At 33.2% G+C, this 26,831-nt stretch overlaps 1 protein-coding gene across 4 annotated transcripts in view; it reads right to left on the bottom strand.

Moving 5' to 3' along the window:
- The window catches only part of LRRIQ1 (leucine rich repeats and IQ motif containing 1), a 228,833-nt gene that overhangs the window by 161,224 nt on the left and 40,778 nt on the right, over positions 1 to 26,831 (bottom strand). For all 4 annotated transcript variants that reach the window (XM_059186458.1, XM_059186461.1, XM_059186459.1 and 1 more), the window contains 4 exons: positions 18,522 to 18,715; positions 17,882 to 18,009; positions 11,813 to 11,886; positions 5,101 to 5,194 (listed from right to left, as the gene is read on the bottom strand). In XM_059186458.1, the coding sequence (XP_059042441.1) occupies positions 5,101 to 5,194; positions 11,813 to 11,886; positions 17,882 to 18,009; positions 18,522 to 18,715 (490 nt within the window). The remainder of the gene's footprint in view (positions 1 to 5,100; positions 5,195 to 11,812; positions 11,887 to 17,881; positions 18,010 to 18,521; positions 18,716 to 26,831) is intronic.

Raw genomic sequence — 26,831 nt, 5'->3', positions numbered from 1 at the left:
TTTTGAGAGCAGACTGGTTAAATGTCCATTATTCTTTCTTTGTGGCCTCTTTCCCCTCCCGCACCAGAATCTACTACCTTAAAAAGTCACATTACATTGAAGTCACATGACACAGAACCACAAAATGGAAGTATCCTTAGTTTCTGAGTCTGCTTAGATTAGAGAGGCCAAACTTATATCAGATACAATATAAGCAATAAATAAGCTCCTATTTATGAAACCACATAAATCTCTGGGTTCATTGTTGTGTGGTACAACCTATATTACCTTAATGGATAAATCCTGAGGTAGCTACTATTATTATGATTGTGAAGACACTGAGACACAGCTAGATTAAGTAATTTGTGCAAGGCAAACAGCTAGGAAGTGGTGGAACTAGATGCACCTGACCAGTTTATTCACAAGGTCCATACATATTTCTAGTATGCTACAGGGTCTCAAATGACCACTGGATAAAGGAGACTTGTTCACAATCTAGTGGCAATATATCATGTGGCACAGTAAAGTAGAGTATTTAAATTTCAGGCTTTAGAACTCAAATCCCTTCCCTGACACTTACATCACAGCTGGGTAAATCACAAGGAATCCAAGCTTCAGTAGATAACTCTGTAAAATCGGAATAATAATTACAGAATCCAACTCAGAGTTGCTGTGGAGTAATATGTCTAGATGGTAGGCCATTCTCTGACCGACTGTAAATGCATGCACTTGATTTCTTATTTCCTTCCAAAGATATTTCCCCCATATCTGTCTCCTTTACACCTGAGTAGACCAGAGCCTAACCCCTTCACATTCCCTCCTTTTCATTGATATTTCCTCTATCGGAAGTGGGGTGTTTTTTTCCCTTTTTAACTTGATTTTTAAATCTTATCAAACTTTTGATGTTTAACCCAAAGTCTGACTCTGCAGCAAAGATATTTTTTCTTCATCACAGTAAATTAAAGCAGGGTTTCTAAAGCATATGTGTTGCCTACAATAATCATCTGACCTTGGTATTAGGTACTGAAATGTACGAGTCAAAGAGCACAAACTGAAGCCAGATTTCATGGGTTTGAATTCTGGGTCTTCCATTAGCTAGCTGTGAGCATGTTATTTAGCCTTTTTATGACTCTGTTTCCCCTGTAAAATGGGAATACTAGCTAGCTACTTTATCAGGCATATTGTAAATATTAAATGAGAACAGTGCTGGGCACAAGGTAAACACTATGACAAGGTTTGCTGTCACTATTGGTTTTCATGGCTATTATTTGTTGCATACATTTTATATCCTATCAAGATTATAAACATGGTTTAAAATCATGGAGTGCACAGAATTTCCTTTATAGTGTCCAAAATGTTGGGACAATGGCTGGATATAGTAGGCATAGACTGAATATTTGGTGATTTAATGAGAGCCTATAGTGTGGTTAGCCTTCGCATGGAAAATAGATTTCTGAATGTTTACCATGTTCCAGGAATTGTGCCCAACAAAGTATGTGTCTTATCCCATTCGATTATCATAACTACCCCCATAAGATAGGTACTATTATTATTTCATTTTACCAGTGAGTTTCAGAGACATAGTTAAGTAGTTACTTTCCAGGATCACACAGTATATGGCAAGAATAGGATGTCCTTGTTTAAAAACACAGTGATTTCCAAACTTTAGCATGCATCAATCATTCAAAGGGCTTATTTAAACACCCATTACTGGGACGCCTGGATGGCTCAGTCATTAACCGTCTGCCTTCAACTCAGGTCATGATCCTAAGGTCCTGGGATCGAGCCCCACATTGGGCTCCCTGCTCAGAGGGAAGCCTGCTTATTCCTCTCCCACTCACCCTGCTTGTGTTCCCTCTCTCACTGTCTCTTTCTGTCATATAAATAGAATCTTTAAAAAAAGAAGAAGAAGAAGAAACACAGATTACTAAACATCATCCCTAGTTTCTGATTAAATGAATATGGACAAAGTCCAAGATTTTGCATTTCTAATAAGTGTCCAAGTGATGATGAAGTTGCTTGTCTAGAGATACACTTTTGAAAACCACTTCACTGGGTGATAGTCTTTCCTCTATACTACACAGCTTAAATGGCACCTAGAAACAGATGTTTTTAAAGTAGAAGTTGACAAGTTCTATTTAAAACATGTAAAAACATACCAGGTTTCCCTAAAAAATAGTGTAACTTTAGAAATTTATGTAGAAATTGAGCTTTAAAGAAAATAGAAAAACATTTTCTGGCAAAGATAATAACTCTACACAAGCTATCAAAAAGTAGCAAATTATACAAGTATTTGACTTGGTATAAAAATGCTATTTTCTAAAAAAAAAAATACTGTTTTCTTAACGAAAGACCAATTAACAAATTCAGGAAATCAATACTTATGGAAAGAGAGTATCAGAGGTTTGCAGTGGCCTCAGACAAGGAAAGGAAAGAGACTACTTCCTAGACTCTCTTATCTTGTTCTACAAGTGGATTAAGTCAGATATAGGAATTTTAAACATGACCAGATCATTGGCTCTACCATAACATACATTCCTTCGGAAGTCTTCAGAAACAGGATCTTCCTGCCTGTGTCCACCCATCATAGAAAAACCAAATCAGGACAAAGAATCAACTGCTTCGGCCCTAGGATCAGATATCACAACTTTCTTTTCAATGATGCATCCTTCCTTGTCTATATTTTATTCATAAATGTCTTATTTTTACTACCTAGTCAAACTGATAAGATTAACAGATTTGATCCGAACTCTGAGGATTCTGAAACAGATTTTCCACCTGAATTTCAGTACATATTTGCCTTTCTCTATACTTGGTGTGTTACCAAACTTATCTTGCTAAATTAGGCTATAAGTCCTGTCTATTTTTGACTTCTTCTGTCTTCATGTACCCATGACTTTATATGATACAAATGTCAAATGTACAATAAATCATGTTAAACTGTTTTACAAATGAATGCTGCTAGACATAAAAAGAGAGAAGATCAGATCAGAATCAGCAGTACTAGAGGAGGGGACATATGCAAGGTCTTTCAGAATTCTGGGATTTAATTCATCTGGACTTGGGTAAATGAGTAATGCTCTGAGGATGTATAAGAGAAAACCACATAAGTCCAAGGACAAGAACCAGAGAGAAGCAAGAGGTAGAAAATTAACAGGAATCCATATAGGGCCAGGAATAATTCTTACCAGCCAAAGGTGAAAGGATATCTATAAGAGGCACCAGGGAGTCAGTGCCAGAGCAGAAAAGCTAAACTGGTACTAAAGATTTCTTTGAGATTTCCCTAACAGAACTTAAAAACAAACTTTAAAAGCATCTCACTAATTTCAAGTAACTTAGCTGCTGTACATCAGAAGCAAAATAGATGTTGCCTAAAGAAAAAGAACAAAACTAAGAAATCAACAGTACCAAATTTAAGGTGTCCAGAATATAGTCATAATTGACCAAGCGTGCAAGAAGCAGAGCAACATGAGCTAGAATTGGGGGAAAAAATCAACAAAACTAGACCCCAAACGATACAGATAATGAAACCAGCAGACAAGGATTTTGAAACAGCTATTACAAATATTCTTCATATGTTCAAGGTGATTCAGGAAAACATGAGCATGATTAGGAGAAAAACTGCAGATATTTAAAAAAAGTAAATGAAATTTTTACAGATGAAAAACATAGTATCTGAATTATTAAGTCTGGACTTAACAACAAAATAAATATGTTAGAGGAAAATATCAGAAAGTCTGAAGATACAGCAATAACTGTCTAGAGTGAACTACAGGCAGAAAAAAGGCATAATAGATAGAAGAACAGAGAAATAGCAACTTCTAGAATATATCCAGTGATCTGATATTGGTGAAATTGGCATCCTAGTTGTACAAGAGAGGAAGGAGGCAGGAAAAATGTGTGAAAAAATAATGGGCGAAAAATTTCTAAATTTTATGGAAATGACAAATTCATCAGATTCAAGGGTTCAATAGATCTTAAGAAGAGTAAATCTATATAAAACCACAGCAAACCAGAGTATAATCAAAGTGCTGAAAACCACTGATAAGATAAACTTTAGAAGTCTCCAAAGAGAATGTCAGCAGACTTCTCATCAGAAACAATGAAATCCATTAAGGAGTAGGGAGATACTTTTTTTTTTATTTTTAAAGATTTTATTTATTTATTTGACAGACAGAGATCACAAGTAGGCAGAGAGGCAGGCAGAGAGAGAGAGAGAGAGAAGCAGGCTTCCTGCAGAGCAGAGAGCCCGATGCGGGGCTCGATCCCAGGACCCTGAGATCATGACCTGAGCCGAAGGCAGCAGCCCAAACCACTGAGCCACCCAGGCGCCCCAAAGAGGAGATACTTTTAAAGTCTGAGGGACCCAACTGACTGCAAAGGTGCATAACATAATTTTTTTTAAGGTGGTACAAATGTTAATATCTTACTTGTGGTGGTTTATATATAATATTCATACTCATAAATAAAACTGACAAAGTTTGTTGTATGAAACTTATCTCAAAAATGCTCATCAGGAAACAAAGATGCTGGTCGATTTGGGGGAAAATGATGTTAGCACAGTATGAGAATTTCAGTTTAGAAACATTTTTTAAAGAAGAAAATTCATCTAAAATATTACAAAGCATTTTATTTTTTTTTAGCATTTTATTTTCTATTACATCTAGGCACTGCAATATTTCAAAGAGAGGCATGGATTCACAAAACCTTACAAGTCATACTTTAATTGACATCAAGTCTCTTTTGAGTTACTGACAGAAAAAAATAATTTTAAGTAGCGAGCTATGTGATTTAGATAACATGTGAAGAAAAGTAATTCCCAATAAATGCATTTTCTATAAATACAAGCCCCAAGTTAATCTTATACTAAAATTGTCCCATAATCAATGGTATGGATCAAAATAATCATTTTAAATTTGCATAGCTCATACATTTGCAAAAATTATTTTAGGTTGAAGATATTTTTAAAAGTAATATTGCAAAAATTTCTTATTTTGAATAACCTTTAAATTATTTTTGTTACCTTTTCCCAAGCAATGAATATACATGAACAATTTTCATCAGATTGTGTTCTCTGCAACTATAATAAAGTATATAATAGGGTGCAACAATGCTTCTTACCTCCAGTTTATTTCTTGAAGAAGTGGGTTTCCAGTGATAGACAATTCATGGAGAGAATAGCATGCATCAAACCACCTAATGGCACTTGTAAGATCTATAGAAAATAAACAATAAAAATCATTATAGAGGGTAATTACAGAGAAAGAAAAATAATCATAAATCAATGACCACTTATTTACTGGCTAGGTATTAAAGTTATAAAAATTATTTATTTTGCAGAATACAATATGCTTTTAAAAAGAGACTATGCTAAGAACACAGATTCTGGGGGCACCTGGGTGGCTCAGCTATTAAGTGTCTGCCTTTGACTTAGGTCATGATCCCAGAGTTCTAGGATCCAGCCCCACATGGGGCTCCCTGCTCTGTGAGAAGCCTGCTTCTCCCTCTGTCACTCCCCCCGCTTGTGTTTCCTCTTTCACTATGTCTATCTCTCTTTCAAATACATAACTAAAATTTTTAAAATTACGTAATTTTTTTTTAAAATTAAAAATTTAAAAAAAAAAAGAGAACAGACTCAGCTGTTAGAATATATATTTCTCCCATTTAGCAGCTTTGTGAACCTATGCAAACCATACAATTGCTTTGTAATTCAGGCTCATACCTATCTTATTGGATAAGGGTTAAATGAGGTAATGTGTGTAGGGCTTAGAAGAGTTTTTGCCAGAGTTAGCACGAATCTGAAGAAGTGAAATCTGAAGTAACAAGTGGTAAAACTGAACACATACTTAGAGTTACATGGACCTATTTTACTTTCAAAAGTAAGAATAGAAAAAAAAAGTAAGAATAGTAGATCAATCTAGGGTACATTACAGAGTAATTTATAATAAACTGTTCTCCCACAGAAAAATATCATAAAACTAGACAATACATAGGAAGCACTTGTTTTTAAACCTTACTATGAGAGAAGGGAAACATACCTGGTGAGCCTACATCACAGGGGTTTTTTGTCTGAATGCAGTTTACCACTTCAGAGCAGTGAGACCAAATAAAGAAGCTCTTTTGCTGACTGAGGAGGCAAATATTAGAACAAGCTAGAATTGATGATGAAAAGTACTGACAAGAAGCTGTGTATATGTATATTGTGAGGAGGGCATTGGGGAAGAAGTCTATGTGAAGATTCACCACAGGTCCACAGACAAATGTGAGGTGTCACACACACAGGGAAAGGTCGAAAAACTGAACAGAAATCACCAGCTGTAAGGCTGAAGGCTGAATGATGACAGTAAGTTCATATAGTAGTAGAAGGCACTGGAGTCTCAGCTTAGCCAAAATGAGACCTAATTGAGTATCTCACAGATTGAGCTACAATCCAGAAAGACTATGCAGTAGGAGTGAACACATTGCCTTGGGGTAGGGGCATCAACTGAGTTAAAAACTAAAATGGCTTGTCCTAAGAGTGAATGAAATTAAAGAAGACGGGGGAAATAAAAAAAAAGTACCCATAAAGGCTTTAACTGCCTGCCAGAACTGAACATAAATACCTTTAAAAGGAAGACAACAATCTCTACTCACTAAACTGTATTATATACAATGTTCAATAGATAGTTAAAAACTACTAGACATATCAGGGCACCTGAGTGGCTCAGTTGGTTAAGCATCTGCCTTTGGCTCAGGTCATGATCTCAGGGGACCTGGGATGGAGCCCTCCAATGGGCTCCCTATTTAGTCAGGGTCCTGTTTCATGTGGGCTCCCTGTTCAGCTTCTCCCTTTCCTTTTGCCCATCCCCTGTGCTTGTGCTCTCTCTTTCTCAAATAAATAAATAAAGTCTTTTTAAAAATTACTAGACTATCAAACAAAATGGATTTTACTTCAGGCAAAACACACTTTAAAACAAAGACTGTAATAAGAGATAAAGAAGAATGTTACATAATGATAAAAGGGGTCAATCCAACATGAGGATATAACATTGTAAACATTATGTACCCAATGCAGGAACATCTAAATATTCAAGCTGAATATTAAACAGCCTTAAAGGGAGAAACAGAGAGCAACACAATAATCATAGGGGACTTTAATATTCCACTTACATCAATGAATAGATTATCCAGACAGAAAGTCAAGAAGGAAACATCAGTCTTAAACAACATGTTAGACCAGATGGACTTAAGAAATCATGTCAATGAACAGACATTTCTGCAAAGAAGGCATCCAGATGGCCAATAGACACATGAAAAAAGTGCCCCACATCACTCGGCATCAGGGAAATACAAATCAAAACTACAATGAGATACCACCTCACACCAGTAAGAATGACTAAAATTAACAAGTCAGGAAATGACAGATGCTGGCAAGGATGCGGAGAAAGGGGAACCCTCCTCCACTGTTGGTGGGAATACAAGCTGGTGCAACCACCCTGGAAAACAGCATGGAGGTTCCTCAAAAATTTGAAAATAGAGCTACCCTATGACCCAGCAATTGCACTACTGGGTATTTACCCTAAATACAAACATCGTGATCTGAAGGGGCACATGCACCCAAATGTTTATAGCAGCAATGTCCACAATAGCCAAACTATGGGAAGAACCTAGATGTCCATCACCAGATGAATGGATAAAGAAGATGTGAGATACACACACACACACACACACACACAATGGAATACTATGCAGCCATCAAAAGAAATGAAATCTTGCCATCTGCAATGACATAGATGGAACTAGAGGGTATTATGCTTAGCGAAATAAGTCAATTGGAGAAAGACAACTATCATATGATCTCCCTGATATGAGGAAGTGGAAAAGCAATGAGGGGGCCTTGGGAGGTAGGAAAAGAATAAATGAAACAAGATGGGAACGGGAGGGAGACAAACCATGAAACTTAATCTCACTAAATAAACTGAGGGTTGCCGGGGGGAGGTGGGAAAGGAGAGGGTGGTGGGGTTATAGACATTGGGGAGGGTAGGTGCTATGGTGAGTGCTGTGAAGTGTCTAAACCTGGTGATTCACAGACCTGTACCCCTGGGGCTAATAATACATTATATGTTTATAAAAAATTTTTTAAAAAGACTAAAAATGACCACTTGCTAAGAAAATAGCAAGTATCAGTTTAAAAAAAAAATCATGTCAAGCATCTTTTCCAACACAATGATATGAAACTAGAAATCAATTAGAAGAAGAAAATGAAATTTCACCAATAAGTGGAGATTAGACAATATACTATCAAACAACCAATTCTTCAAAGAAGAAATCAAGAGGATTAAAAAAGATACCTTGAGACAAATGAAAATGGCAATGTAATATACCAAAATGTATGGGATGCAGCAAAAACAGTTCTTTTTTTTTTTATCTATTTATTTGACAGACAGAAATCACAAGTAGGCAGAGAGGCAGGCAGAGAGAGAGGGGGAGGCAGGCTCCCTGCTGAGCAGAGAGCCCCATGCGGGGCTGGTCCCAGGACCCTGAGATCATGACCTGAGCTGAAGGCAGAGGCTTTAACCCACTGAGCCACCCAGGCGCCCCAGCAAAAGCAGTTCTAAGAAGGAAGTTCACAGTGATAAATGCCTTTCTCTAAAAATAAGAAACATCTCAAATAAACAATCTAACTTTACACTTCAAGGAACCAGAAAAAGAACAAAGCCCATGGGCGCCTGGGTAGCTCAGTGGGTTAAGCCGCTGCCTTCGGCTCAGGTCATGATCTCAGGGTCCTGGGATCGAGTCCCGCATCGGGCTCTCTGCTCAGCAGGGAGCCTGCTTCCTCCTCTCTCTCTCTGCCAGCCTCTCTGCCTACTTGTAATCTCTCTCTGTCAAATAAATAAATAAATAAATAAAATTAAAAAAAAAAAAAAAAAAAAAAAAACAAAGCCCAAAGTTATTAGAAGGAAGAAAATAATAAAGATTGGAGCAAAAATAAACTCAATGAAGACTAAAAAGACAAAAAGATCTATAAAGCTAAGAGCTGGTTCTTTGAAAAGATAACAGAAATGGCAGACATTAGCCAGACAAAGGGGGAAAAAAAGACTCAAATAAATAGAATTAAAAATCAAAGAAATGGTACAAGTTTTACCACAGAAATACAAAGGATCATAAAAGACTACTAGGAAAAATTATATGCGAAAAAATTGGAACAACTACCTGAACAGATCAATTACTGAAGATGATTGAACCATCTTAATCAAAAACCTCCTAAGGAACAAAAGTCCAAGATCAGACAGCTTCACTGGTGGAATTCTATAAAACATTCACAGAAGGATTAATACTAATCCTTCTCAATCTCTTCCAAAAAATCAGAGAGCAAGAACTCTTCCAAACCCATATTATGAAGTCAGCATTACCCTGATACCAAAACTAGACCAGAACACCACAAGAAAATTATAAGCCAATATTCCTGACAAACATAGATACAAAAAATCTTCAGTAAAATATTAGCAAACTAAATTCAATAATATATTAAAAACATATCACCATGATCAAATAGGACTTATCAACATCCACAAATCAGTCAATGTAATTTATCACATTAGCAAAACAGAAGATAAATATCATATTATTATCTCAGGCAATACAGAAAAAGCATTTGATAAAATTCAGCATCCACTTATGATAAAAAAATGCTCAATGAAGTGGGTATAGGCGGAATGTACCTGAACATAATAAAAGCCATATTTGACAACCCCACACTAACCAGCTATTATCATCCTTAATGGTGAAAAGGTAAAGCTTTTCCTCTAAGATCAGGAATAAGACAAGGATATCCACTCTCACAACTTTATTCAACACAGTTTTGGAAGTCTTAGCTAGAGCAGTTATATAAGAAAATAAAATAGAAGTTATCCAAATCGGAAAGGAAGAAGCAAAACTGTAGCTATCTGGAGATGACATGATATATAGAAAATCCTAAAGACTCAATCAAGAAACTTTTAGAACAAATAAGCAAATTCACTAAAGTTGAAGGATACACAATGAATACACAAAAATTTATTGGGTTTCTTTATACAAATAAGCCATCAGAAAAAGAAATTTAAAAAACAATCCTATTTATAATTGCATCAAAAATTAAGATACCTAGGAATAAATTTAACCAAAGAGGTGAAAGACCTATATATTTAAAACTAAAAGATACTAATGAAAAGAACTGAAGAAGACAAATAAATGGAGAGATATGTCATGTGCTAGATTGGAAAAATTAATACTGTTAAAATGTCCATACTGCCCAAAGCAATAAATATAGTCAATGTAGCCCCATCAAAATCCCAATAGCATTTTTCACAGAAATATAACGAGCTTAAAATTTATATAGAACCACAAAAGACTCTGAGTACACAAAGCAATCTTGAGAAAGAACAAAGTTGGAGGCATCATGCTCCTTGATTTCAAACTATATTACAAAGCCATAGGCACTAAAATGGTATGGTATCGGCATAAAAAGAGACATAGAGATCAATAAACAGAGACCCAAGAATAAACCTACACATATATGTTTAATTAATTTATGACAAAGGAGTCAAGAATATACAATGGGGAAAGAATAGTCTCTTCAATAAGTGATGTTGGGAAAACTGCATAATCACATACAAAACATGAAACTTGACCATTGTCTTACACCATATACAAATATTAACTCAAAATGGGTTGAAGACTTGAACATAAGACCTGAAACCATAAAACTCAGAGAATAAAACACAGGTGGTAAACTGATGATTTTTTTAAATCTAACACCGAAAGAAGCAATAAAAGCAAAATATGAAGTTAACCTACGGTGACAAATTTAGAACTATGATTGTTTCCATGAGGGGACTGACTGAAAACTGAGATGTGTAAATTTAGGGAGGGACTGGCCAGTTAAATCAGTTGATCATTCTTTAAGTTAATAAACTTTTAATGGGTGTTTGTACATGTTAGGAGCCAACAAGTTAGACAAATTAATTTACTCATCTTCATTAGGCTATTTACTTCACAGGTAAAAGATACATGAATTCAAATGAAAATATCATTGTGGTATTTGCCCAGATATACCAGAAAGATATGGAAATAATGTGATTTTATTTTATTTGTTTTAAAGATTTTATTTAGGGCACCTGGGTGGCTCAGTTGGTTCAGTGACTGCCTTCGGCCAAGGTCATAATCCTGGAGTCCCGGGATCAAGTCCTGCGTCAGGCTCCCACCTTCATGGAGAGTCTGCTTCTTTCTCTGACCTTCCTCCCTCTCATGCTCTCTCTCACTCTCTTTCTCAAATAAATAAATAAAATCTTAAAAAAAAAAAGATCTTATTTATTTGTTTGTTTGTTTGTTTGACACTGAGAGAGGGAGAGAGAGAGTGCAAGCAGGGGGAGCAGCAGAGGGAGTGGGAGAAGCAGGCAGGACCCTGGGATCATCGTGACCTGAGCTGAAGGCAGACACTTAACTGACTGAGCCACCCAGGTGCCCCAATAATACAATTTTAAAAGTGGAAAGAAATTTAATGGGACGATTTTACAATGCCTTTGAAGGAAGTAGAGGGCAAGAAAAATATATACAAACAAAACTGCGGAGAAAAAAAATAACAAGTATTCTTTTTTTCTAAATATGTGTTGTATCAGTTTAATTCTTAGGCCTAGCCTAATATCTTAAGAGTGTGCAGGATAAATTTTTCCTCATCTATGCCTTATTGTATGGATATGTTATTTGTAAGTGCCATTAACACATCTATCCAAAACAACTCCCTTACCACATTTGGAAAAGAAACTCAAAAGCTCATTACATACTTATTAAAAATTATCTATTTTTCTAAACTTACCAGAAAGACAATTGTTGCTGACATCTAGTTTTTCCAAAGAAACAAAATGAAAAAGCGGTATGATTTTGGTCAAGCTGAAAACAAAGAAATAAAATTCATAAAAATTTTAAATAGGAATGTCCTTATTATGATGTAAATACATAATAACATATTTACTAACACAAGCATGTGATAATATTCAATTGTATGTAATTATATACATATATAATTATACAATAAAATACAATTATGACATTAAGTACTAATTAAAAATGTAGTAATTATAAAATTCCAAGTATTTATTCTATAATGGAAGACTTATATTCATTTTTAAAGGGAAATTACCATGGACTTTCAATTTCAATGACCAATATCATCGAGTTTAATGTTTACTGGCTATTTAAATAAAAATAAATATATTTTTTATTGTTATTGATTTTGTTTTGCTTTTATAAAAGGCCTAATTTATAGAGAATTTATATTATCTTAATAATGTTTCCTGGCTCAAGCACAAAACTAAAACCATTAAGAGATAAAAATTTAAAAATATATATTTTTCACTTTTTGACAGTGTAACAGCTTAGAGTTACTAGTTTTATTTTTAATTAAAAAAATTTTTTGTATACCAGATTGAAAGTATTTTAAGTACTACAAGTATCCAAAGTTACACTAAGATTATTTCTAAGTTAGAAATATGCTTCCAGGGCCGCCTGGCTGGTTCAATGTGTTAAGCCTCTGTCTTTGGCTCAGGTCATGATCGCAGGATCCTGGGATTGAGTACCACATCAGGCTCTCTGCTCAGCAGGGAGCCGGCTTACCCCCTCCTCTCTCTCTCTCTGCCTGTCTCTCTGCCTACTTGTGATCTCTCTCTGTCAAATAAATAAATAAAATCTTAAAAAAAAAAAAAAGAAAGAAGCTTCTAAGGAATGTAATAATAGAAAATAGTTTATATAGATAGAATAAGCAAGTTTGGCAGAAATATGCTAATATTTTAAAATAATACTTATTATTAATGCATATATATTTAAATTCTAGTAATACTGACTTTTCCTCCTACTTTTTAAAAGTTTCTAACATTTTCTAAGATATAATTGTCATTAAGAACCCAAATACAAGCAAGGAATGTAAGTGATATTCAAAATATTCACATCATTGGGAATAAAAGCCATGAAGGAAAAATTAATTTAGTTTGATGTGCATTTCCAACTAAGACAAATCTACACTTATTCTGTAATATAATATCCCATTACCATAGCTATTTGGAAATAAAAATTAAGCCAAGCCTTCTAAATCTTTAAACAACAGAAAAATTCCTTTGCTTCAAATATAATCTTGTAACAATCACACGTCTCTTGAATCAACCCCACCCCTCTAAATGTTGGAACTCCATACAGTTCAAAATATGCCTCAACTACAGAATATTTCTGGTACCAAAGGAAAAAAAAAAAAGTACGCATTAATTTCTACTTCTTTTGTTTTCTTGTTTTTTATGCTGTCGTTCTAGTTCTCCTGGCAGATACTTTTATATCTTTATTTCTAGCATCTCCCTGTCATGAAAAAAGAAAATCTATTATTCTGAGGTCAGAAGCTTATAGAATAATACTGTGACAGGGAAGCCTCATGGGGTCTGGCACAAAACTAACCCTGGTACTAACCTTGACTCCTTTCTTCTACTGTCCTGCTCTGCATTAGCAGAGAGATAGAACGACCCATGAAAACCAGACCAAATAATGAAACTGGAAAAAGTTCTCTCTGACTGTAGTTAAACCTAAATACAATATTACTATTTATATCAAACCTACACAACACCACTTTGTAAATACAATCTCTAGGAGGAAAACACCCAAGGTAATAAAAGAAAAAAATGATAAAATATTGGCGTTACATTTTTTCATTATTTTTATATATACTACCAAATAGTAAAATTTACTGAAATGTCACATGTACGCTGAAAAAGAAAGAAGGAAGGAAGTGAGGGAGGCAAGGAGGGAAGGAAGGGAGAAAGGAAAATTAAAGTTTTGTTGATACATAATTAATGAATTTAAGTCCTAGTTTTATGATTTTCCTACTCGGGCATATTTTGGATCATTATTATTATAAGTAAGAAATTTAAGTTTTTCAATATAATCCTAATACATTTATCAAGAAGAAAATTCTTACTTGTTTTGTAGCTTTAATTAATTTTCTAATACTAAATCTTTGTCCTTCTACTAAAAAGGTTTTGAAAGATAAACAGGTCAAGAGTTTTCCTCTTTTTTTCAGATGATTTCATGGTTTTAACCAGTAAGTTATATATGGCAAAGTATAGGTAACATATAGGTTATATGAAGACAACCAGTAAAATAACCAATGAAGTCACAGAATTAAAAATAAAATTCTCTTTTCAACAATCAATCCAAGTAAAGAAATATTTGGTTTGACAAAATATTTTACATTAAAATTTTATCTTTTCAGATAACCATTCTTTTAGAATCATGTTCTTTTTCTTTTTAATAAAATTTTGATCTAGAAAACTAGCTATTCATTCACCTTTATGACTATTCATTAGGAAGGTAGAAACCTAATAGTAGAATTCTTTTTTTTAAATCTCTAGAACTTTTCCTTTTACTGACAATCTGTGTATATTTTTTTCCAAGAAAATTCAAACCAGAAAGACAAAGGACATTAGTGAAAACCTAATACCATTTGACCTTGTCACATTAGCCCTGGGCATAAAAAAGATATAAATTTCAAAGACGACAAAAAGCAAAAGATTTGTACAATGAGCAGCCAATGGGTAATAGTTTTCACTTTCTGCTCCTACTTAGACTACTTAGAGTCTCACTGGAAGTAGAAAGACATAAAGCCAAGAGTCTTCCAGTTAGGACTCCGCAGAGTCAAACTTAAAACAGTCATATGTCCTAATGAAAATTTAAAACAGAAGTCAAGATGAAACATGGATTTCAAACAATTGCAAATGACAGTATTCTTAAAAAATTTAGTATCATTCTTTATTATATTTCACTTTGAGGGGAAAAAACATATGGACACATAATTTCTTTCTTGTGACGAAAGTATCAGAAATTAAAAGAAAAATATATACAATTTAAAAGACACACCAATCACAAATCCAAATATCACATTTATAAAACTCATCTGAGGTGTGCAAAATGTATTGACATATATTTTCCTTTTGGATCAATATTTGGTATTCCATCAAATAGATAAGATAGGTATTACTACCCCTTTTACATGTAAATAAAAAACCCAGGCTCTGGTAGTACGAACAGAGTTATTCAAGGGTCAACTGACTGGTAAGTTGTAGATTCAGCATTCAGAGTTGCTGATCCTGAGTTTTACCAAAGCCGATATAGTTTGAAAAAGTCAATGCACATATAAAATCTTAATGTACAATGGATAATTCCTATAGTTAATGGTATTAGCTTATTGTGAAAAATCCCAAGGTTGAAGATCATTTTTACACTATGATTTCAAGAAATGATTTTACTACTCTCTATGTCCATTTCTATCAATCATATTTCCCTGCTCAGCAGGGAGCCTGCTTCCCTCTCTCTCTCTCTGTCTGCCTCCTCTGCCTACATGTGATCTCTCTCTGTCAAATATATAAAATCTTAAAAGAAATGATAGAAAATTAAATGTGCAAAGAACTATGAGAGACCATAAAGAATATATTTAAATGACAGTATTCTTAAAAAATTTAGTGTCTATAGCAGCAATGTCCACAACAGCCAAACTATGGAAAGAACCTAGCTGTCCATCAACAGATGAATGGATAAAGAAGATGTGGTGTATATATACAATGGAATACAATGCAGCCATCAAAAGAAATGAAATCTTGCCATTTGCAACAACGTGGATGGAACCAGAGGGTATTATGCTTATTGAAATAAGTGAATCAGAGAAAGACAACTATCATAAGATCTCCCTGATATGAGGAAGTGGAGAAGCAACGTGGGGGGCTTGGCGGGTAGGAAAAGAATAAATGAAACGAGATGGGATCAGGAGGGAGACAAACCATAAGAGACTCTTACTGTCACAAAACAAACTGAGGGTTGCTGGGAGGAAGAGGGGGAGAGGGTAGTGGGATTATGGACATTGGGGAGGGTGTGTGATATGGTGAGTTCTGTGAAGTGTGTAAACCTGGCGATTCAGAGACCTGTTACCCCTGGGGCTAATAATACATTATATGTTTATTTAAAAAATTAAAAATTTTTAAAAATTTTTAAAAATTAAAAATACCATATATTATTATATAATAAATTGACTTCTTTTTTACATAGTAAAATTCAAAAGATTAAGTTCTTTCATTCTTGCATTTTTAATAATTTTTTAATGATTTATTTATTCAACTGAGAGGGAGAGAGAGAGAAAAAACAGGGATGGGGAATGGGCACAGGGAGAGAGAGTCTCAAGCAGACTCACCCTTGAGCATGGAGCTCCATGCAGGCCTCGATCTTAAGACCCTGAGATCACAACCTGCGCTGAAACCAAGAGTCGAATGCTGAATCCACTGCACCATTCAGGCAACCCTTAAGAGTTTTTTTTTATGCTAAGGACATATATTACTTAGTTCTATGCTCCCCCAAATAGAAAACATGACATCAATATCCAAATGTTGCAAGGTTAAGCAAATGTCAACTTACAAATAAGGATTATTCGGATTAAGTACCCCAAAGAAATGTCTAGTGATCTAGTTGATCTAATTCTTAGTCGTATCAGATTGATATGGGAAATAAGTCCTATCAGACTGATAGGGCAAAAGTCTATCAACTAGTACTAATTTTAACTATTAAAAGATTTCTTTGATAGTTTAAATTGTCCAAAGAAATTAAAGGCATTATTTCTCAAAAAAATGGTATTGATTTGAATATTTTCTAATCTCTTTTAATATTATTTTTGCTCAGTAATGTGGCTTGAGATCCACTTCTATAAAATGTATGAGGTATGTCAGTTACTGAGTGATTTATTGCATATGTCCAAACCAGAGATAAGCATTTCTATTGAAATTGTGTTTCTTACCTGGAAAATATTGTAAAAAGATCCAATAGGTTTGTGGATGCCCAAATTATTTAAACAGTGTTATCTGATAGAGCTGGCTCTACAATAAAGACCCCTTTTAAAACCAAATCAACTTTCATATGTTAGATCATTGAAATAACTTGAGGGAATATTTGAATACAGTTGCAGTTTTTGCTTTGTCAAATAGTGGAATAGTTTAATAGGTGGAAGTTAAATCATTTGGCCCATACCTGCTCAATGGATGAGCACTACTGTGGAGAGATTGTGAGAAAATTTTATGGTTCTTTTAGGAAAAAAAAAGTATGCATTAAAATCGGGTTATACTTGTTCACTTGTTCTGTAAGAGTTGTAGAACTCAAAAAAGCAATTTCTTGTTAAAGGTGGTTTCTTTCCTCTACTCCACGTGCCTTTGATGAACAAATTAATCATATTAGAGTGAATAGGTTTCAATAAAATATTAAGCAGAGGGAGACATACACATACTGTGCTCCTGTTTTGGTTTTAGACAGTTATTCTCTGCAAAGATCCAGATGTTTGGTGGTTTCAAATGAATCTTCTGTGTCAGGTACCCATCTCAGTTTAACATTAAGGTATTTTTTTAAGTGTTACTTTATATCCTTAGGGAAATCGAATTTAAATCAATCTTAACAGTTACAAAGACATGCAAGTTGAGAGCAGATTAAAAATCGTTCTTCCAGGACTTAATAAATACCACTTGAGAGAATGAGACATCCTTCTGAATTAAATTAACTACCTCCTGCATTTTCCAAGGACTATATTCTTTACAAATATAAACAAACTAGCTCTGGGAGATTTCTACAAGTATGTCTTTGAGAAGTAACAAAATGAGTAGGATAAGTGACAGTTAAAATTCTACTAAAATTTGAGGGTTTGCCAATATACTACTTTTTCAAATCCTATAAAGATATATTTTTAATTTATGTACTAATTTATTGTGATGCACTTCCACTGAATTGCTGGTAAAATCTAATAACATTTCTACTTGTTGTGAAGATCAAGCATTTACTTCAGTCATTCAATGCATTTAGTGCTTATGCAGTTTGTTTTTACCTGTTTTGAGAGATAGTCAGTTTCTGTAGTAAAGGCAGCCAATAGGAAGAAAGTGCTTCCACAGTTGAAATGCTGTTATCATCCAAGTGCAATTCTCTTAGTAGAACATGATTCTCCAAGGATGGAAGCTATATTTAAATTTGGGTCATTAGCTTATATTAAGTAAAATATTTTTGTCATTCAACAAAATTTAAAAACATAAAACCTATTAAAACTAACAAAAGGTATAGTCTGTTAAACTGTATATCTAAATCAAAGTATAATGTTATGAGAATTTTAGGATGAATAAAATTTATAAGAATTAACTTTATAATTAGAATTTCTTAAATAAAAGTTACTTCATGGTAAATTTTATTTAGAATTTCATTACAGATACATTTGGCTCCACTTACATATGAAAATAGAACTGAAAATTGTGATTTATTTTATTGTTGTGAAAAACTTACGTTAAATTATTTTACAAAATATTCTATGTTGAACTTTTTTTAACAGAGATAAGTATGTGACAGTTTTAAGTAAACTGGAAGTCACATACAGATGATAAACAAAAAACAAAGAAAAATTAAAGTTCCTTTTAATTTTTTCTATCAAAAGAAAAATGTTGTATTAATCACAGACACCAATAATTCAAAGAAATTACCTCACTTAGATAATTTCCCTGTAACTTCAGTACCTGGAGCAATCCACAGTTTTCAATACCTTCAACTTTAGTTAGATGATTATGTGAGCAGTCCAGGTATATAATGGTAGAAGTATCACAAAGACCTTTTGTACTAATTAACTGATTGTGATCCACAATTAGTTGTTGAAGATTCCTCAAAGATTCTAAACCACCTGGAATAAAAATTTTCTAAGATCACTTATGTCAAACATTCTTCTAGAATCTAAGATGCAATTTCTAATTAATTGTACCTATTTTCCAATCTTTCTAATTACAAATAAAGATTTAGCCCCTATTCTTGTTAAAAATGTGTAAGTGTAAAAAGTATTCCTTTTTAAACTTGTACCTAAAAGATACATTTTTGAATGACATAGTTATATACCAATTGAAAACTGAACAAAATACTACAAAGTATACATTGGGTGGGCACTGAATGTTTTATTTTTTTTTTGAATGTTTTATTTTCAAAAGGCAACAGAACAAGGGAGAAATAGAAGGACTTGTTTTCTTTAAAAAAAAAAAAAGTTTCCAATTCAGTTTCAGGGTCTTTGAAGTTTGATTACTTCCTTAAAGTTGAATATATAATGTTGGAATGCTATTTTCCTACCATCCCATCGAGATAGCTATCTTAAATTCCCAAGTGAAGTAGGTGCAACCATATTAACAACAATGAAATATTAACATATTCTTCAGGTATTTCAAGATTGACACATGTATCCTCCTTATTGCCCAGATAAGGTTAAAACCAATATGATACTATATAAAAAATACCAGAGGAATCTTCGTCTATAGCTCAGCACTTATAAGGGAAAAAACTGAGAAGGTTGTTCAAGTAAGCCATCAGGAATTAGCACTGGAAAGAAATGCTGAGGAAGTCTGTAAATATTTCATGAAAGATATTAAAAATCTAGAAAATGTTACTTAGATTGAATATTGGACTAGATATGATACCTTTAGGTACCACACTATTACATGAAATAGGCAGTTCTAGAAACTGGAAATAAGGTTTAAGTTCTAAGGTAGGTACTGGTAAGCAGACTGTCTTCAGTGAGTGTTGTACATATGGGAGTCATTGAGCCTGACCTTGGAGAATCAAGCTTCATTGTGATTTTCTTGTTGAGCCCCAAAATATTTTATTCGATTAAATGTTGGAATAAACATGAGTTTTTTGGCCAAAAAAGGTTATTTGAAAAAAACTGAAAGATAATCTTGAAAGAAACATAATTAATGTATAAAAACAATATCCAGAACTTATGTAATGAATTTATCCTGGAGAAATTTAAGGCATTAACTCAAGGCTTGTTCTTTTGATTATACATTGTAACTTACAGAAGGAAAGGGCAAACAGTTGGCTTATATGAAAATGGAGAAATAAAAAGAAGAATCAAGTAATATTACCAAGATTTCACAAGAAAACTTATTGCTGTATCACATTTTAAAAGTTTAGATAATAGAATTGAGTGTATTGTACCAATATTTCATAGAGATACATTGAAGAAAAATTATATTTCAAAATTGCAGTGTTTCTAATAGTTTGAGTCAAAAGAACTTAATATTATGGATGCTTATTCTGTATAAAAGGAATACATTTTTATGCTAAAGAGTTAATTTTCTTATAATGATAAATTACACATTATCTAGGAAAATACATAGAAAGATCCATAGAAGAGAGGGACTTAAATTTAAATTTAGGATGTAATTTTACATTTTTTAAGTTCTTTTCTAGGATTGATGTCCTGGTATTTTCCTGTAATGTAAAATAGCAAGTGACTTAGAAAAAAGTGACTTAGAAAAAAAGCAAATGACTTAGAAAAAAATTGTCATCTGTTATTATTCAAGGAGCGAATAGTTCTGCCCAATAAGATAGTTGACTAAGTTTAAATAACAGAATCAACTGTCTTATATATATTATATATTATACATTATCAATTCCAAGTTATTAAAAATAGAATATTTCATACAATAGTATATATTAGCTAATCCTGGATGACAGCTCGACTGCAACCTCTTGAGAGATCCTGAGACATAACCACCCAGTTAAGCCACCAAAGATTCCTGATCCAAAGAAAATACGCAAAGTGTTTGTTATTTTAGATTGCTGTTTTAGGGTACTTTGCTTCACAATATATAACTAATACAGTAAAGATTCTATTTGAAAGAAAATATGAGAAAGAAGAAAATATGTTGAAAATACTTTGGGCAATAGAAGGATATTTAAAGAAATTTAATGTAACAAGAATTCAAAGATATTAAAATAACAGATATAGGTAAACAAATGGACCAAAATAACACCATGACAGAACTAATAAATAATTTCAAAATAACATTGTATATTAACAGAGAGCTACAGCTTGGATTGCCTATAAAAAAAAGAGATCATCACACTGAGAATAAAATATGAAGAAATCCAAAAATAAAAAGACATAGATTAAATTAATTAAATAATAATAGACATGAAAGACAAACTCAACCAAAATATGGATCATCTATGATTGAAAAATAGAACCAAAACAAAAAAGTTTTCAAATATATGAAAACCAAAATTTTCCAGAAATAAGAAATAACTTAATCTGTAGTTTGAAAGGTACATTATATTCCAAAGCAATTTTATGTGGATTTATTGACTATAAGATGTTTCTTGGTTAAGTTACTGACTAAGGACAAGGAGTATTATTCAGGTATCTTCATAGAACTCAGTTTTAAGGACAGAAAATCAAGTTAGCCTCTTACTTGCAATAGCAATACATAATACCATGTATGCAGTGAAGCAAGGTCACAAAGTACCAAGTGAAGTGTTACCTAAAAATAGAACACACAGCTTTCTTCTCATTCAAGAATGAAGGCAACTGACAGATATTCTCAAATGTGAAAGAATTCAGGGATAATAGGATCCATCTTTCTTTGAAAAATAAGATTTGAAAAGAGCTAATGAACTGGTAATCCAGATAAGCAGAGGATGAAAGGAACAGTTGTAAAAAGCACTGGCACTGGTACTAACCCATTGTCATATAGATCTAATGCCACTAAAGGATATGTACATAATAAAGTCATAAATCCCGATGTGAATAATAATTGTGGGAGGAAAAGGAGATTGTGAAAAGTATAAATATTCTAATTTATTTTATTTTCTTAAAAAGTTAATGTTGTCTGAAATACATGAATCAAAAGCACATGTTTTAAAAATTTACTAAGCAAGAATATAACTAGCAACTGGAAGGTGGAGATGTTAGTATAAAGGAGATCATTTTATCATCTTTAGCTTGAGAAGCCAGTCTAAAATTCTGAAGTCAAAACAGTTTCATATGCACTCGTGCTCTATTGTTTAACAATGCTTTTGAGTTTTTAAGTATGTCCCATCTTAGTAAACTGTTTGTAGAAAAATTGACTGAAAAGGAGTGTTCCCAACCAGTATTCACATAGGGATGATTTTTGTTTTTGTTCATCATAAGATTATTTTACATATGTTAATATATTTCAACAAGTGCTTATTTTATAAATCATGGTACTATTTTTTTAAACATTCTTTTTTAAGATTTTATTTATTTATTTGACAGACAGCGATCATAAGTAGACAGAGAGTCCAGCAGAGAAGAGGAAACAGGCTCCCCGCTGAGCAGATAGCCCAATGTGGGACTCGATCTCAGGACCCTGGAATCACGACCTGAGTCGAAGGCAGAGGCTTTAACCCACTGAGCCATCCAGGCACCCCTAAATCATGGTACTTTTTAAAAATTCAAATTGATGTTTGACTTCAGTAGTGGTTAAAGTTATGTCTGCATCATCTCAAAAGCAGCACTAAAGTGGTAGCTGTTTATTTAATGTTAATAAAAATTACATGCCTAGAGCTTATCTTTTTATACGTACTGTAATAATGACAGATACTATTAAAGTTTATCTACTGTTTAGTTAAACTTTACTTAGTTAACTACCTAAACTTTTTTTAATTAAACTTTACCCTAAATACACTTATTTATATAGGAAAAGTAAGCACAATGGCTGAAGAGTTACCACATTTATTTCAAGTGATTTCCTATTTTGATTACTTTGTTCTTTCATATAAATTTATCTTATATATAGAAGGACATTTTTGTTTACCATTTTATATTTGTTATTCCTCAAAGATTTTTGTATTTCTATTTAGGTGTGAGCTGTTTTTTACAGTTTTATTTTCTTAATACAGGTATATGACAAAATTTTCTGTGATTTTTTTGAAATAAACAGAGTAGCTTACATAAACACATATAAAAATATTTATATTTTCCACATTTCTACTAAAAATATCAAAATCTATTTTTGCAAAACAAGCTTTACTCGTAATTTAAAATTCATCAGAGATCCATTCTATTAGTTTCAGCCCTGTGTTTATGTCCACATGGAAATAGAAAAATAATATAGACAGAATCTCTCCTCAAATATCTCTTAGTTTATCTACTCAACTACTATTTTTTAAATTATAACATGTAAAAATGTTAACAATTTATCGTGAACTGAAAAAATTACAAAACAATATTACAGTAGAGTTCTTTTAAATGGCAGAAAACAATCTGAAAAGAGAGCAACTATGCAAGAAATTTTTTTTAAATCCCATTTATAACTGCATCAAAAAATAAAATAAAATTCCAAAGAATAAATTTAATCAAGGAGGTGAAAGATCTATATATTGAAAACTATAAGACACTAATGAAAGGAATTTATGAAGACAAATAATTGGAAAGACATTCTGTACTCATGAATTAAAAAATTAATATCATTAGAATGTCCATATCCAGAGCAATCCACAGGTCCAATGCAATCCCTTTCAAAATCCCAATGGCATTTTTCATAGAAATAGGACAAATAATTGTAATATTTATATGGAACCACAAAAGACCCTGAATAGTCAATGCAATTTCAAGAAAAAAACAAAATTGGAGGTATCACACCCCCTGATTTCAAACTATACACCAAAGGTATAGTAATCAAAACAATATGGTACTGGCATAAAAACAGACACATAGGTCAGGAAAACAGACTAAAGACCCCAGAAATAAACCAATTAGTTTATTGTCAATTAGTTTATGACAAAGAGGCCAAGAATATAAAATGGGGGAAAGAACAATCTCTTCAATAATTAATATTGGGAAAATAGACAGCCACGTGCAAAAAATGAAGCTTGACCACTGTCTTACGACATACACAAAAATCAACTCAAAATGAATTGAAGACTTGAACATAAGACCTGAAACCATAAAGCTCAGAGAAGAAAACATAGGTGGTAAACTCCTTGACATGGGTCTTTGGATGATTTTCTAAAAATCTAACACCAAAAGAAAAAGCAACAAAAGCAAAATAAACAAGATAAAAGCTACTGCAGCAAAGGAAACCATGAACAAATTGAAAAGGCAACCTACTGAATGGGATAAAATATTTGCAAATCACATGTCTGATAAAGGTCTCATATCCAAAATTTATAAACAACTTCAACTCAATAGTGAAAATCCCATTTGATTAAAAATTGGGCAGAAGGTCTGAATAGACTTTTTTCCAAAGAAGACATACAGATGGCCAACAGGCACATGAAAAGATTCTCAACATCATTAGTCATCAGGGAAATGAAAATCAAAATCACTATGGGCTATCACTTCACATTTGTTAAAATACCTAGTCTCAAAAAGACAAGAAATTAACAAGTGTTGGCAAGAATATGGAGAGAAGAGAACCCTCTCACAACTGTTGGTGGGAATGTAATTGGTGCAGCCATTATGGAAAATAGAGGGGGGGGGGCTCAAAAAATTAAAAATAGAACTACCTTATGGCCTACCATTTCCACTTTAGGATATTTAGTTAAAGAAAAAAATGCTCCTGACATGAAAATATATATTCATCCCCATGTTTATTTGTTACAGCATTATTTGCAACAGTGAAAATATGTATACAACATAAATGACCACTGATGCGGGAATGTATAAAACAACTGTGGTAATTAGATGTACAATGGAATATTATTCAGCCATAAAAGAAAAGAATGAAACCTTGCCATGTGTGCGAACATGGATGGATCTCAAGGGCATTATGCTAAGTGGAGTAAGTTAGAAAAAAATGAATGTTAGGGGCACTGGGTGGCTCAGTCATTAAGCGTCTGCCTTAGGCTCAGGTCATGATCCCAGAGTCCTGGGATCCAGCTCCGCATTGGGTTCCCTGCTTGGTGGAAAGCCTGCTTCTCTCTCTCCCACTCCCCCTGCTTGTGTTCCCTCTCTCGCTGTGTCTCTGTCAAATAAATAAATAAAATCTTGGGGAAAAAAAAAAAAGACAAATGTTATATTATCTCTCTTATGTGGAGTTTAGAAAAACCAAAGAAACAAACCAAAACAAAACCCATATATGCAGAGAACAGATGGAAGATTATCAGAGAGAAAGGGGGTAGGAGGACAAATTGGGTAATGGGGGTCAATTGTATAATGGCAGATGATAACTAGATGTACTATGGTGATCACCCGTAGTGTATATATACAAAAATCAAATGATGTACCCCTGAAAGAAATATAATGTATCGATTTCATCTCAAAAAAGAGAAATATTTCCAAACACAAACACACCAAAAGAGGGGGGACTTAAAAAGTGGGTGAATCTTTATGATATGATATTATAAAATAATACTGTCTTAAGCCATTCCAAATACACACACATACAATAAAATGCATGACAATAATAGCATATTAATTTGGGAGTGAGTAAATAAAGTTTCTAGGACCCTAAACTACTTTCAAAAAATACTAAATAAATTTATATTTAGTAAATCAGGAAGGCATGCCATATTTATAGTAAACAAAAAGAATAGTAAAATAATATGTAACTGGTAATAGAAAGGAAAAAGGAAATAATTTAAAACCTCAACTAAACCAAAAAGAGGCAAGAAAAGAGAAAAAATAAAACAGGCAAAACAAATAGAATCAAATAGTAACATAATAGATTCAAACTGAAATATATTAATAATTGCACTTAATTAAACTTAATTCATTATTAGAGATCAAAGGCTAGAAACGAAGCTAAAATTTGTCAGGCAACCCAGATAAAACAATAACAAAAGCAACACATTTTCACATTACATAAAGAAGCCAAAAATAGAACATATAGAAATACTGTAAGTAAAAGGATAGAAAAAGATATGTTACGGGCTCCTGGGTGGCTCAGTCATTAAGTGTCTGCCTTCAGCTGGGGTCATGATCTCGGGGTCCTGGGACCGAGTCTCATATCAGGCTCCCTACTTGGCGGGATGCCTGCTTCTTCCTCTCCCACTCCCCCGGTCTGTGTTCCCTCTCCCTCTCTTGCTGTGTCTCTGTCAAGTAAATGAATAAATTCTTAAAAAAAAAAAAAAAAAAAAGATACGTATACACTAAAGTAGTGATTCTCAAAGTGTGGTCTAGAGACCAATCTCATACAGACACTTTTAAAGGTTCCATGGAGTCAAAACTATTTCATAATAATTCTAAGATGTTATTTGCCTTTTCACTCTCATTTGCTTAAGAGCTTATAGTGGTGTTTTCCAGAGGCTACATGAGGTGTGATATTGTAGCAAATTGAATGCAGAAGGAAATACGAAAATCCAGCTGTCTTGCGTTAAGCTAGACATTAAAGAGATTTGCAAATATGTGTAACAATAACCCTCTTCTCACTATATCTTTTAGGTAAAAACTACGTTTATTATTTATAAAACTACTACTAATGGAAAAACTTTGTTATCATAAGCTCTGAATTACTAAGTAAGAACAAATTTTTTCTCATTTTTTTTTTCTATACAGTAAATACTGACAGCATAAATGAAAGGTGTTTGAGGCAGGTACTCAATAATTTTTAGGAGCATAAAAGGATCCTGAGTCCAAAGGAAACCTGGTTAGGGTAATATCAGACACAGAAGACTAAGGCAAAAAGCTTTACTACAGATGAAAAGGGACATTTAAAAGTGATAAAATAGGTCAATTCAAAAGAAATATATAACAATTTTAAATTTATATAAAACAAATAGCATGGCCTCAAAAATATATAAGCAAAAAAAAAAAAAAAAATGGGCTCTAAGAATAAAGATCTACAACCTACAATCATCTTGGGAGTCATGTATATAGCTTTTTTCTACCACTATGCTAATAACATGGTCAGTGGCACATGTTGATTACAGGCAGTATGGTATAATAAAAACACGAAGGCTCTAAGGCAGACAATCCATGAATTTCAGGTCTATTCCAAAACTAGCTGTATGAATATAAACACATTACCTAACTTCTCTGAGTCTTTGGCCCTTTATTTGGAGTGAGG

The sequence above is a fragment of the Mustela lutreola genome, chromosome 8 (assembly GCF_030435805.1).
Source record: "Mustela lutreola isolate mMusLut2 chromosome 8, mMusLut2.pri, whole genome shotgun sequence".
Taxonomy (NCBI): Eukaryota; Metazoa; Chordata; class Mammalia; order Carnivora; family Mustelidae; genus Mustela; species Mustela lutreola.
This window is presented reverse-complemented; position numbering and strand designations above follow the sequence as displayed.